At 35.8% G+C, this 15,834-nt stretch overlaps 1 protein-coding gene across 2 annotated transcripts in view; it reads left to right on the forward strand.

Moving 5' to 3' along the window:
- Positions 1-15,834, forward strand: part of ARL6 (ADP ribosylation factor like GTPase 6) — a 41,132-nt gene that overhangs the window by 11,609 nt on the left and 13,689 nt on the right. For both annotated transcript variants that reach the window (XM_032277215.1, XM_032277216.1), the window contains exons 3-5: positions 7,531-7,592; positions 7,980-8,048; positions 14,770-14,864. In XM_032277215.1, coding sequence (XP_032133106.1) covers positions 7,531-7,592; positions 7,980-8,048; positions 14,770-14,864 — 226 coding nt within the window. The remainder of the gene's footprint in view (positions 1-7,530; positions 7,593-7,979; positions 8,049-14,769; positions 14,865-15,834) is intronic.

The following is a 15,834-nucleotide window of genomic DNA, read 5'->3' on the forward strand; positions in this document are numbered from 1 at the left end:
TAGGCTGGGAGGCTAAGCCAGTCTAGCATTTTCACATTTTTCTGCCTGCTTTATGTATTGTGGCCACACTGACAGCTGATTAGATTGTGCCCACCCAGATGCAGGATGTGTCTGCCTTTCCCAGCCCATTGACTCAAATATTAATCTCCTTTGGCAGCACCCTCACAGACACATCCAGGATCAATACTTTGCATCCTTCAGTCCAAAATCAAGTTGACACACAGTATGAGCCATCACAAAGAACTTTAGAATTTCCTTCTTAATTTCTTCATTCACCCATTGAATATTAGGAAGCATGTTAACTTCCATGTGTTTTTATAGTTTCCAAAGTTCCTCTTATTATTGATTTCTAGTTTTATTCCATTGTGGTTAGAAAAGATACTTGATAGATCGCTACCTTTTAAAATTTGTTGAGATTTGTTTTGTTGCCTAACATATGATCTATTTTGGAGAATGTTTCATTTGATGATGAGGATAATGTGTATTCTGCAGCTGTTGGATGGAATGTTCTATAAATGTTTACTAGGTCCATTTGGTCTAGTTTCGTTTAGCTGGGATTGTTGATGATGTCTGAATGATCTGCCTATTACCGAGAATGGGAATGTTGAAGTCCTCTCCTGTTACTGTCTTACAGTCTCTCTTACCCTTTTTAGCTCTATTAATGTTGGCTTGATATATTACAGTGTTTTCATGTTGAAGGCACATATATTTACAGTTGCTATATTCTCATTCTGAATTTACTCCTTTGTCCTGATACAGAAGTTTTGTTTGTCTCTTTTTACAGTCCTTGACTTGTAATCTGTTTTATCTGACATAAGTATAGCTACTCCTGCTCTTTGTTGGTTTCCATTTACGTAGAATGTCTTTATCCATTTTGTTTTCAGCCTATGTGTGTTTTTATAGATGAGGCGAGTTTTTTGTTGAAAGCACATAGTTGGGTCTTCTTTTTTTAATCCATTCAGCCACTCTGTGTCTTCTAATTGAAGAATGTAGTTGATTTACATTTAATACTGTTACTGATAGGTAACGACTTACTGTTGCCATTTAGTTCATTTTTCTCTGGTTGCCTTGTAGCTCTTCTTTTCCTTTCTTCGTTTCTTCCTTTCTTAAGGATATAGTTAAGTGATTTTTCTTTGTGGCTAAGTGATTTGTTGGGGATTGGTCAGAGTGGTAGAAGAAACTATAGGGAAAGAAGCAGGCCTTTTGAAAGGTCAGAAGGCTTTGCAAAGCTTCGATGTAGAGTAAGCTGAAGGCAGCTGGTCTCTTACCCTGAGGCAAAGGGTGAGAAGTAGGTACAAGGGAATGCAGGGGAGTTTATCTAAATAGGCTTGTTTATTTATGTTGTCCGGAAACTGACCTGTGATCACCCTCGTGGGAGACTGCTCACTGCAAGAGGGGACACGAAAATGTTAATTACCCACAGATTGTGTTGGCTCCAGGCTTTTGGCATTATGTCTGTACTGAATAAAAGCAAGCAGCACCAGCTTATGGAGGCTGTTCACTCTGCGGGCAGTCCCCTAGCGCTCTTTGATTGCATACCTGTGTCAGTATTCCTTATATCCATCACTCAGCCAGAGTCTGCAGGACAGACTCACAGTGATTTTTCTCTGGTAGTGTGTTTGGGTGTGTGGATTTTTTATTTTCAGTGTATCTATTATAGAGTTTTGCTTTTGGTTGCCATGAGGCTTACGAAATAAATCTTTTTTTTTTTTTTTTTGAGACGGAGTTTCACTCATGTTACCCAGGCTGGAGTGCAATGGCGCGATCTCGGCTCACTGCAACCTCCGCCTCCTGGGTTCAGGCAATTCTCCTGCCTCAGCCTCCTGAGTAGCTGGGATTACAGGCACGCGCCACCATGCCCAGCTAATTTTTTGTATTTTTAGTAGAGACGGGGTTTCACCATGTTGACCAGGATGGTCTCGATCTCTTGACCTCGTGATCCACCCGCCTCGGCCTCCCAAAGTGCTGGGATTACAGGCTTGAGCCACCGCGCCCGGCCCAAAATAAATCTTACAACAAGTTATTTAAAATATACCATAGCTTATCTTTGATCACAAAGAAACAAAAGAAAAACTAAAAAACTCTACACTTGAACTCCATTCTCCCCACATTTTGAATTTTTGTTTTCTCTGTTTACATCTTTTTATATCTCTTAAGAAATTGCTGTCATTATTTTTTATAGATTTTGTCTTTCAGTCTTCATACTAGAGATATATGAGTAGATTACATACCACAATTACAGTTATTAGAGTATTCTGAGTTTGTCATTTTATTGACTTTTACCAGTGGGCTTTATACCTTAAAATATATTCTTTTTGCATGTTAGCATCCTTTTCATAAAGATTGAAAAACTCGCTTTAGCATTTCTTTCAAGACAGTTTTGGTGGCGATGAATTCCCTCCGCTTTTGTTTGCCTGGGAAAGACTTTCATGTTTGAAGGATAGGTTTGCTGGGCCCAGTATTCTCATTTATTTATTTTTTTAAGTTTTTTTTCTGTTTCAGCACTTTGAATGTGCTGTCTCACTCCCTCGTGGCATGTGCGGTTTCTGCTGAAAAGTCTATTGCCAGACAAACTGGAACTCCTTTCTTTTATTTGCTTCTTTTCTCTTGCTGCTTTTAGGATCGTCTCGTTTTTTATCCTTGAGAGTTTGATCATTGAATGGCTTTGGGTAATCTCGTTTGAGCTGTATCTATTTGGTGATATTTCACCTTTCTGAAACTGGTTATTTATATCATTTTTTTTAAACTTGGAAAGTTTTCTGTTATTTTTTTCTTTGAATAAGCTTTCAGTCCCTTTCTAAACTCCTTCTTGAACACCAATGATTCTTAGATTTGCTTTTTTGAGGTTATTTTTTGTATTGTGTAGGTATTTTCATTTCTTTTTATTATGCACTTTTATTCTCTGTTTATTTTCCAAAACCTGTCTTTGAGCTCACTGATTCTTCTGCTTGATTTATTTTGCTAAGAGCCTCTAATGTATTTTTTTCAGTTTAGCACATGTATTTCTTAGTTCCAAGACTTCTCTGTTTTTTTTAAAAAAATTATTGTTTCTCTGTTAAATATATCCTATAAATTTTTGAATGATTTTCCTATGTTATCTTGGAGTTTTCTATTTTACTTCTTGATCTCAGTGCTCACACATTGCCATCTCATTAGGGTTAGTCACTAGCTACTTGCTGTGTTCATTAAGGGACATCATGGTTCCCTGTTTGCTGTTTTTTCTTGTGAATGTGTCTTCACAGTGAAAGATTAGTTATTTATTTTCCAGTCTTCAGTCTCTAGTTTGTTTTGACTTCTCCTGGATATGTTTGCTTAGAGTTTCTTTATAATTAACCTACTGAATGTCCTTTACCTTAGGACGCTGCCTTCTTTTCAGAATGAAATATAGCCTTAAGGCCAGATTTGTCTTAGATCTCACAAATATTCAAAGAACTGCCCATTCTGGATTGTGGGGAGTGGCCAGAAAGAGAAAACCTTGTCCGTTTAAGACTCTGGCTGAGGGTCCTGTGGAACATGCCTCCCAGGGCAGAATGCTGCTCAACAGCCACTCTAATTTGGCATCTCCTTTGGCTGACATAAAAAAAAAAAAAAAATTCAAAGGCTGAGGTCTCTAGTCTGCTTCCTCTCTTTGTCACTAGCTGTCCTCAGGGATTTTTCTCCCTTCAAGCCCTCAGGATCCCATGGGTTAAAGCAGAAAACAGTTTTCCTGCAGAAGAACTCAAGATGATGGGAAAGGTAGCTATCTGACTCAATCATTTTTCCAGTATGGAAACATGATTCCAAGAGTCTATTTCTTTTCATGTCTGCTCAGAGTTTTTCACTTGTCTGTTGCCCTGGGGATCATCTCACCTGAAGAGTTGAGTTTTGGGATGTTGCTTGTGCTAATCTTAGTATTGGATATTTGTTTTTGTTTCTATGGGAGATAGTAAAGCCAGATTGCTTCTTGCATCTACTTCATTTTGGTGATGCTACCCTTATTCTGGTTTTGTTTTTTTAGGGTTTGTTTTTTTTTTTTTAGACAGGGTTTCGCTCTGTGTGCAGTCTTGGCTCATTGCAACTTCCATCTCCCGGGCTCAAGCGATTCTCCTGCCTCAGTCTCCAGAGTAGTTGGGATTACAGGCGCACACCACCACACCCCGCTAATATATTTGTATTTTTAGTAGAGATGAATTTTTACCATGTTGGCCAGGCCGGTCTCTAACTCCTGATCTCAGTTGATCCACCTGCTTCAGCCTCCCAAAGTGCTGGGATTACAGGCGTGAGCCACTGTGCCTGGCCACCCTTATTCTTAATATTTAAAACAATCTAAAATTGTTTAGTTGATAACTTGCATATTCACTTCACAACTTGCTTATTCAATTTCTCCTTTTATAAAAGAGCATAGATTTTTCTCTTGTTCAGCAGTGAATCCCAAATACATAGAATAATGCTTGGCACTTTGAGTGAATGAATTGATGGATGATTTTTCAACTTTTATTTTTGGCCAGGGGTTTATGATTGATGCCACCAGGGATATAATTTTTCGCAGACTTAATGAAACTAACCACATAGGATCTCTCTCAGAAATCTTATTCTGTTCCTGTTTATGTTGGTGTGTCTTTGGGCTGTCTCAGAATGTTTTGTTCCACTCAACCAATACAGTAACCACAGGAGATTTGTTCTGGGACACACATTCCCACCACCCGCTTCCACCCTCCCACAGATACCAAAATCCTTGTGGATGCTCGAGTCCCTTACATAAAATGGTGCAGTATTTGCATGTAACTTATGCACATCCTCCCATATACCTTAAATCATCTCTAGATTACTAATACTTTAATACAATGTAAATACTGTATAATTAGTGTTTATTTCCACATTTGTAATATTTTTATTGTTAAATAGTATTGTTACCTTTTTAAAAATTGTTATTTTCAGCCGGGCACGGTGGCTCAAGCCTGTAATCCCAGCACTTTGGGAGGCCAAGGCAGGTGGATCACAAGGTCAAGAGATCGAGACCATCCTGGTCAACATGGTGAAACCCGTCTCTACTAAAAATACAAAACATTAGCTGGGCATGGTGGCGCGTGCCTGTAATCCCAGCTACTCAGGAAGCTGAGGCAGGAGAATTGCCTGAACCCAGGAGGCGGAGGTTGCGGTGAGCCGACATCGTGCCATTGCACTCCAGCCTGGGTAACAAGAGCAAAACTCCGTCTCAAAAAAAAAAAAAAAAAAAAAAAAATTGTTATTTTCAATTCATGTTGGTTAAATCTGTGTATTTAGAAGCTATAGATACAGAGGGCTGACTGTAATTCCTACACTCTTGTCCAATTTTCAGAATGACCAAATGTATTTGTTGTTGGATAGAACAGAGGGAGATTGCTGTTGTAAACTATCTTTTGGAATACATTAGAGAAAAATGAGTTCCACTTTAGTTTGGAAGCAATTGCTCACGTATCTTATTCTATCCTGATGAATTTGTGAAGTTTCTTTCTCTGATTACTTTCTACTAGAACTTTTGAAGTAATGAGAAGAAAAGAAAACTTATGAATTTCATTTCTACAAGTAAAGTAGCAAGTTTCTCTGGAAATAGTTTGTGAAGAAGTTAGGTGATTGTGGGGAGGCTAAGCAAATGTTCTAATTATGATTCATTGAAGACAGGGTTACTATTTTAATATACATTTTTTTGAGACTTCTTTAAACTTTAACTTCCTATTTTGTTATTGGATTCTTTATCTTCATAGTAATAGCTGGTAATTTTGTCATGTGATTGGCCCATTTAACGCCCTTAAAATCAAAATAATGAAGTTTGGGTAACATTAAAACTTAGGAAACTTCTTATTGCAAAGTTTGTTCTAAAATGAAGGAAGCCAAAGGTATGAGGCAGGAATCTTAGTAGCAGGAAATGAATTTTGTCTAACATAAACAAAAATATATTTTTGGAAAAATAACTAGATCAGGTCTTGGAACAAATAGAAGGAAAAGGAAAAAGCTAAATAAACAAACTTCAGAGAGGCAAAACAAGGGCAGCTCTGGAGAGCCTTTTTACCAGCGCATTGCTATACTGTATAGATGACCAAGCTCCACTGAATTTTGAGCTTCTGTCTTTCCTTGAATTTAAATTTCCCAGAAGTAGACTACCAGAGTGAATGTAATATTGCGAGGCAAAACTTTTCCCTCTACCTATTTTTTTTTAAAAGCAACAAGATGAACTGAAGGAGAATTTTTTTTAAGTTATAATGACAATGTAAAAAGAATTAGGAATGTGACTGCAATCAATGAGCATATAATTATAATAATATCAGAAATTTGTTGAGTATTTACTGTGTTGAGTATTCTATATCCATTAACTCATTTAGTTATGATAACTTTATGAGTTAAGGATGATAATAATAATATATTTCACATTTGAGAAAACCAGGCTTAGAAAAATTAAGTAGTTTGTCCAAGGTAGCAGAGCCAAGTAGGAGCAGTTAGGAGGCTGGTATAGTAATTCAAAGCAAGACATAATTAGTGTCTGAACTAAGTTAGTGAGATAGAACCGAAAAGCTTGGAGAATGACTACGTAGAGAATGGGAAAGGAGGAGTCAATATTGACTTCTAGGCATCTAGATCAGAAAGTGGATATATTTTTATTCAAACAGAGGAGTAGTTTTTCTGGTGAAAGTGCTAGGAGGCATTTAACAAGTTAGATTGTTAGTCTAATACATTTTAATTGTCAGCGGGACTTGTCAACATGTCCTTTGCTGTATTCTAGCCCCCTTTTGATCTCTTCTCCACACAGAATTACTACCAATGCCTTCAATCCCTTACCTCTCTTACCTCAACACATCACTCTTTATCTTAACCAACACGCTTTGGACATTCATGCTTTCTGCATTTCCTCAGTGGCAAGTTCCTTCCTTCCTCAGGATTGTGCACTGACAGATTTCTCCGACTGGAATGTTCTTTGTCAATAACTTGTCACAGTTCTTCCCCTCCTATCATTCACTCCTGGGTCAGATGTCAACTCTTCAGAGACTTTTCCTGCGTACGTTTCTTCCGTGCACCTTCCAGACCCTTTCTCCTGCCTCCCACCCCCAAATCATTTGTTTTTACACTTATCTCTGCTCAAAATTGTGTTCAACTGTTGCTTAGTTTTTTATTGCTATTTACCTCTTCTAGCTTGTAAACTCCATGAAGGCAGGAGCCATCTACGCATGAGGGCAGTCTGGAACATATATAAACTCAATAAGTATGTGTTGAAAGATTAGAAAGTCCTACATGTGAACTCAGGGTGACTTATTAAACAACTTATAAAACCTTTATATCCTTGGTAACATGCCACAAGCCACAACTGTGAATTAACATTATGCATATTCATTATTAGTAAACCCTAAACTTCTGTAAAGAATTCACACACAGTGATCTTATTGAAAACATTATAACTTTGTTAAATCCTGTAATCTCCATTGTGATAGATTTCACAAACTGAAAATCTGGATACTTTAACTTGAGGAAAAACTCATCTCTGGTGATTGTAAATTTCTGAATTTGTCTTTTCTCTTAAAGGCTCAATCTCAAGATATCATTCCAACAACAGGATTCAGCATCGAGAAATTCAAGTCATCCAGGTAATCCCCTTTATCCCTTGACAAAAAAGTTGCTATTGAAAAATAACAGTGTTAGGTCTTCCTACCCTTAGAGAAAAGTCATTTGTTGTTTCAGAATCTCGTAGGTATTAACATGTTTCTACCACTATGGCTGGTTTATTTTTCAGAATTTAGAGTTTGGGCAAACTCTGATAACTTCACTAGCAAAGAAAACATCTGTTTTATGTTATTTATTGCAAAGTCATATTTATATTAATAAATTTATTTCATATAACTTTTATTTGTAAATTGTCCCATGTTGAATATTGCATTTGAAGGCTAATTTCTTTGATTGTAAATAATTTAAAATTTTAAGTAAAAGGTATGCTTTCAGTTTATAATGTAGTCATGCTTCGCTTCTTTTTGTAGTTTATCATTTACGGTGTTTGACATGTCAGGTCAAGGAAGGTACAGAAATCTCTGGGAACACTATTATAAGTAAGTACATCTGTGAATGCTGCTTAACTAGATGGTTTTATTTTACTAATAATAATGACTAGAAATCCAAAGAATTATGTGGCTGTTTGGCTTTTTTTTCCCATATAATTTACGAACATTTCCTAATCTAAAAAGCATGTCATCAGACTCCACATTATTTGTCAGTGCTTCAGGTCCCTCATGACGGTGGCCTCGCTCTGTTTTGAATGCCCTATTCTATCCTGCTTCACTTCAGTTTAAGGTTAACGTATTCCTGCTTTAAAAATCAGCTCAAAAGTCATCTCCGCTGAAGTTTCACTGTTCTGCCCTGCTATTTTGTCCTCGTCATTCACATGGCACTTGGTCCATTTCCATCTCTGTAACCATATTTACTATGGCTTGAAGTTATGTGCCAAAAAGCAAAACTTAAATTATCATCCACTAGCTACTCTATTGAAAGCACATGAGTGAGATGATGTGTGGGCATTGTATTAGGTATTATAAGTAATCTAGGGTGACTTAAAGAATATGGAAGAACTTGCATAGTTCTTATATGCAAATGCCAAGCCATTTTATATAAGAGACTTGAGCCTCTGCAGATTTTGGTATTTGAAGGGGATCCTGGAGCCAATCCCCCACCAAAACCACGGGACGACTTTATTTCAGACTAATAGCTGTCAAGTTACTAGGACCCAAATGTGTTACACCTTCTGGAGATTTGCATACGGTATTAAAATAAATTTATTAATACTGTTAGGCAGCAAATCTCACTGCCATGTGTGTACCTATGCAACAATCTTGCGTGTTCTTCACATGTACCCCAAAACCTAAAATGCAATAAAAAATAAATAAATCAAAAATAAAAAAATTTTAAAAAAGACTCCATTAAGAGCAATGTAACTCACTTTTAGAGTCTGAAACTTTAAAACAGTATCTCTTAACTAAACTCTGTTTTGTCATTATGAACTTCTGCCTTGAAATGGTATGTGATATTTACCAGATAAGATTTAGATTTTCATTAAGTCTTTCCTGATAATGTGAGAACAAACATTTTAAGGTATATATTTTTGGGATATGAACCAGAGGAGATTTATTCAAATTCTTTTTTCAATGAGTCCTTTAATAAACTGAAGGCCTATTTAAATCGTAGATACAGAAGACTTCTGAGAGAGAGGAAAAAAAGAGAGTGCTTCAGGGTCAATTTGGAAAAGAAAAAGTGGCATGTTTGTGTGGTATTCTGCATTAAATTCCTTGGGGAGATGCATTTTATGTGTTTTTTGTTTAGGAAACCTGAGTTGTCAATACAGGATTTTTAAAATTCCTCCTCCAATTAGTTAATAAATAATTCCTTTTAAAATACATGTTTAGCTACTTTAAAAATACTTTAATTTTTATTACAAAAATATGTAGAGAGAAAAAATAGTAGGAAAGTGAACTTTGTTTTTATTTGATTTTAACTCCTTTTTTCTTCATGCTGTTTTTGGAAGAAATTTATGAATTCTAGAATAATATGGTTACATTGTAGATTGAATGGAGAATATGATTACTATTGAAAAATCAACAATAAAAGGTACATTCTGATCTACTAGAGTGAAAAAGGTTACAAAGATCAGTAAAGTGTTCTCTTGTCAAAATTAGCCACCCCTGTGAGAATGTAATATCTTTTTCAGGATAACTTATTGATACCCATTAAAATGAAAAATGCTCGTAACCTCCAGCAAGCATTTTTACTTTTAGAAAAGTATTATATTACCAGGACTTATGGGCAAAAATATATGTAGAAGCATATGTGTTAGTGTTATTTATAACATTTTTATAACAATTATGTAAAAATGTTACTGTAAATATTTATCTTTACTGTAAGTATGTGCTTCGTATATATAGAAAGAAGAAAGGTCTTAGTGGAATATGCACCAAACCGTTAGTAGCATTCATTTTTGGAACAGTGGGGTTATAAGAGAAGTTTACTTTTTTTTTTTTTTTTCCACATCCTCTTTGGTGAAGAGAGACATTTACTTTCTAATCTATATGATTCTATAATGTTAAATATTATATGATTTTTGCATATTATTTTTACAATATAAAAAGGTAATAGCATGCAAAAATATAAGGAGTGCACGTTTTTTAAATTTGGAGAATATAGAAGAGAATATTTAAAACATGTTTCCGATAAATCTCACTATTCATAAATTCACCATTGTCAATGTTTTTGATATGTTTCTTCTTTTTTAAAATATTTAATATATACTTTATATAACTAAAGGAAAAGGAACCATCTAAATTATGTACCGCATAGAATTTTGTATCTTGCTTTTTTCAGTTAACATTCTGTGGTATGCGTAAATCAAGAAAAACATGCAATGAATGTAACTAACGGCTGCCTAATACTTTTTCACACAGCTTTGCCAAAATATCTTTAACCATTTCTGTACTCTAGGACATGAAGGCTATCTCAGTTTTTGAAAATTGTAAATGTTATTCGCATCCAGTAGTACCGAATATTAACTGCATTTAATAAAGAGATCTTCCAAACAGGCTTTGTGTGGGCAACAAGGCCGTTTTACTTCTCGCTTGGGTGCAAGCGGGCCGGATCCGAGAAAGGACAGGCGAAGGGAGTAAGGGTGGGAATTGGTTTTATAGGTTGGGGTAATTTTGGGGGGCGTGGGTGTTGCAGAGTAAGATCAGTTACTGTGGTGAGGGTAGGGGCAAGGATTATACATGACCTCAATTCAGTTACAGTGGTGGGTTAGGTAAGGCAGAAGAGCAGTTAAGATGGCAGGATGGGGCAAGGAGCATTCACATTATCATAAGAACGGTGAAGATGGCAGGTGGGGTGAGAGGTATTCACATTATCATAAGAACAGTGGAGATGGCAGGTGGGGTGAGAGGCTTGTCCAGGGAAGCTCCACTGAGTGATTAGGGACAATGGTGAGCGCAGGCAGCTGGTGGGAGATGACAGCCAAGGCAGGCAGGACTTCAGACTTTCTGGTTCCAGGCTTACATACAGAGACAGTAAACAGTCCTTCAGTCAAAATCTTGTGTAAATCTTAGCCCCAGGTCATGATTCCTTACAGTGAATTTCAGAAATAAAATCACTGGCTCAGAGATTGAACATTTTTATAGATCTTGATAGATATTTCTGATTGTTCTGATTTCTATATATATTGGTAATATATGTCTGTGATAATCTGCATTATCCTTTTTTAATAATAGAAAATGATATAAAAAAGCTTCATTTTTATATTCATTTATTAATCACAGTGAAGTTTAAAATCTTAATTTATAACTAGAATAAATGATTTGCAAAAAAAGCACAGATATCCAATAAATATATGAAAAGATACTGAACCTCACAGACAATTAATGACCTATGTGAAGATAATATGCTATTAGAATGGCAAATATTGAAAAGAACAGTAAAAGCCAGTGCTGGCAAAGGAGTGACCAAAGTTCTGGGTCATGTAAATTGATACAGCATTCCTGGAGGACAGTTTGCAAATGTTTTTCCAAAACTTTAAATTATGTATGTCGTCCTAGAATTGTTATTCCTAAGAATAAATCTTAAAGCATCAAGAACTTTTAAACTAGAGGTATCTCTAGGAGAATATTTGCCCTAAAATTTTTCATAATGATGAAAATTGGAAATAACCTAAAAGTGCAGCAGCAATTGTTTCACACAATATTTGATGACACATTCATGCAGTGCAATACTCTAGAATCATTTAAAGAAGTTGGTGCGGAGGAATAATTAATAATTTTTCAAGTGCTCGTGTGATCCATCAGTGAATCCTTAAACTAGTTCAATCACTGGCTATCAGCTGTTAAATCAAATAGAATAAAATAAAAGCTATTTGTAAGTATTTTTTCAGAAGACTTTCACTTCATATATATCTACATCTCTCCTCATTTCTCCTAATGCTATCCCTCCTTTAGCACCCCCATCTTCCAAAAGGCCCCAGTGTGTGATGTTGCCCTCCATGTGTCCATACGTTCTTATTGTTCAATTCCCACTTACGAGTAAGAACATGTGGTGTTTGGTTTTCTGTTCCTGTGTTAGTTTGCTGAGAATGATGGCCTCCAGCTTCACCTGTGTCCCTGCAGAGGACATGAGCTATCCTTTTTTATGACTGCATAGTATTCCATGATGTCGATGTGCCACATTTTCTTTATCTAGTCTATCATTGATGGGCATTTAGGTTGGCTCTAAGTCTGCTATAATGAACAGTGATGCAATAAACATACATGTGTATGTGTCTTTAAAGCAGAATGATTTATAATCCTTTGGGTATATACCCAGTAATGGGATTGCTGGGTATTTCTAGTTCTAGATCCTTGAGGAACCGCCACACCATCTTCCACCATGATTGAACTAATTTACAGTCCCACCAACAGCGTAAAAGCATTCCTAATGTAGCACAGGGGTTGATGGGTGCAGCAAACCGCCATGGCACGTGTGTACCTATGTAACAAACTTGCATTTTGTACACATGTATTTCAGAATTTAAAATTTACTAGTAAAAAATGGAAATATAAAAAGAGCATAAGGAGCAGGCAGTTAATTTTTGTTAAGCAAGTAATCCTCAGAAAGGTGCTGTGTGGGGAAATGCTAAAATAAAGGATGCTTACCATAAAGGCTAAGTAAAAGAAAAACATAAATAAAACACAGTGAACAGCTATGTACATGCTGAACTTTTAAGATCTGAGCTTCGTATTTAATGCAATTTGCCACTATGAGGTTAAGTCAAAATGGACTTTTCAAGCAAGCTTTTTCTTCTGCCAATCTGTCAAACCACATGAAAATATAGATGATGTATATAAGCAAACAAATAAAATCTGGGCCGGGTGTGGTGGCTCACACCTGTAATCCTAGCATTTTGGGAGGCTGAGGTGGGAGGATTGCTTAAGCTCAGGAGTTGGGAGACCAGCCTGCACAACATAACGAGATCTTGTCTGTATTCAATTTTTTTTTATGTGATGAAGTCTCACTCTGTTGCCCAGACTGCAGTGCAGTGACACAATCTCAGCCCACTGCAACCCTCACCTCCCGGGTTCAAGCAATTCTCCTACCTCAACCTTCCAAGTAGCTGGGATTACAGGTGCCCACCACCACACCCAGCTAATTTTTGTATTTGTTTTAGTAGAGATGGGGTTTCACTATGTTGGCCAAGTTGGCCAGGATGGTCTTGGTCTCTTGACCTTGTGATTCGCCCGCCTTGGCCTCCCAAGGTGCTGGGATTACAGGCATGAGCCACTTCGCCTGGCCAAAAAAAATTTTTTTTTAATTAGCCAGGCATGGTGGCGTGCCTGTAGTCCCACCTACTCAGGAGGCTGAGGCAGGAGGATCACTTCAACCTAGGAGATTGAGGCTGCAGTGAGCTATAATTGGGCCATTGCATTCCAACCTGGGTGACAGAGTGAGGCCCTGTCTCAAAAATAAATAAAATAAAATCTGTATTCTGATTGTAAAGGTAACATCTACAAAAAAAAAAAAAAAAGGTAGAAAATGTGGAGTACCAAAAAAAAAAAAAAATTAAATAATCTGTTATAAACTATGCCAGCCAGAGAAAGCTATTATTGCCTGCAAAACTGATACCAATTCTGGGGATTCTAGCAAGAGAAAACAGCAATTGCAAAGGGGCAAAGGCAGGAAATCATATGAGACTGTCAAGAATCTGAAAATAGAAACTTGTAATAAAAACCTGAAAAGGACAGGGAAATAGTAGAAGATGAGGCTTCAGGTAATCATAAACCACATCTTCAAGTTGTAGATCCATAAAATATGGTTACCATGGGTAGGTTACTTTTATCCATGCTTTACTAGCTACTTCCGTTATCAGCAAACCATCATTGGTTCATGAAGACTGCCCCTCTGCAGACCTATCCTTCTGATGGCTTTCTGTCCTCTTGTCAAAAAGGAAAAGTGACTCTGTGCGTGTGTGTGTGTGTGTGTGTGTGTGTGTGTATGGCATAGTATATCTTAGTATATTTTTTAAAATAACTTACTATTTTCTCTAATTAAATAGAAATGGTTGAAAATAAAATATTGTTTAATAATATTTGTAAGTGGATTATTGATTAGTTGGTATAAATTTTTCTATGTTTTTACTAAATGTAATTAAAACATTTTTGAAGAATTTTTTTAAATTATATATATATACTTGTGTGTCTACTGTATCTTAATGCAAAATATATTTCTCACTATGGTTTATGGTAAAAAAAACTTTGAGAAACATTGATGTAGTGCTTTAGTGTTTCATGTAAAAATAGTAAAACCATGGTATTAAAACATAAAATGAAGGAAATTTACATATATATTACAAAAGCAAGGTATAAAACAGGATTCCATTTTAAATACATATATAGTTTATTCACATGTAATATACACAAAGTATACATTTATACCAAAATATTAATACTGATTATATCTGTGTAATAGGGCTATGGTATTTTAATTCATTTTCTCGTATTCTGATATTTAAAAAAAAATACTCATAATTTTTTTAAATTATGAAAGCAAGTCATTTATTTTATTATCTGAATGAAAAGGTATTTTACATGAAACATGACTAATGGTTTATATATTTATCAGTCACATAAACAAACATGAAATAGCACCAAAACCTCTAATGATAAATGCACGTAGGACGTAAAGAGATAATACTTAGGTTAAGAAATACATATAATAAACATGGAAAAATTTGTAAATATAGTCTTAATTTTTCTTTTTCTTTACATTACACAGAGAAGGCCAAGCTATTATTTTTGTCATTGATAGTAGTGATAGATTAAGAATGGTTGTGGCCAAAGAAGAACTCGATACTCTTCTGAATCATCCAGGTATGTGTGTGTCTTTCAGGCTGTGTCTGTGCTTTGGGGTTCATTTATGAGTAATGTTTTGTTCTTTGGGTATTGCTTACACTATGTAATTATCTTTTATTTAAAATTTTTGATTTTAAAACATATACATGATACAGAATTTGTAATATTTTATGTATATCACCGTATTTTGTAAATTTTGCGTTATAATGTAAATGAAGAGCATTTTGCAATATTTTTGGGGTCTCTAACATTTATTTCCTCAAAAAATTAAAATGCTTTTTTTTACTGATTACATAAATAATTTGTGCCAATAGCAAAACAAAATAAGACAGAAAAATAAAATAAAAATAATCTGTATATTTCAACAACCATTAAAATTATTTTTTTATCTTTTCATGCATTTATGTATATGTGAGTTTGTGTGTGTGTTTAGTCACAGCATTTCTTACATATTTATTGTGGGAACTCCTTTAAAACAAATCTTTTTTTTTTTTTTTTTGAGGCGGAGTTTCGCTCTTGTTGCCCAGGCTGGAGTGCAATGGCGCGATCTCGGCTCACCGCAACCTCCGCTTCCTGGGTTCAGGCAATTCTCCTGCCTCAGCCTCCTGAGTAGTTGGGATTACAGGCACGTGCCACCATGCCCAGCTAATTTTTTGTATTTTTAGTAGAGACGGGGTTTCACCATGTTGACCAGGATGGTCTCGATCTCTTGACCTCGTGATCGCCTCCCAAAGTGCTGGGATTACCGGCCTGAGCCACCGCGCCCTGCAAAACAAATCTTTTTTATATTAACCTCCAAATGTCAGATCCCCATCTCCTTCAAGATACAAGTGTTTAGGTATTTTTTCTTTCATACTTTTATATATGTCATACACACACACACATATACACACATATGCATATAAATATATATATATATATATATATATATATATATATATATATAGAGAGAGAGAGAGAGAGAGAGAGAGAGACCAAAAATATCTGT

This window comes from Sapajus apella, unplaced genomic scaffold (assembly GCF_009761245.1).
Source record: "Sapajus apella isolate SASKATOON/1434 unplaced genomic scaffold, GSC_monkey_1.0 scaffold8, whole genome shotgun sequence".
In the NCBI taxonomy this organism is placed as follows: Eukaryota; Metazoa; Chordata; class Mammalia; order Primates; family Cebidae; genus Sapajus; species Sapajus apella.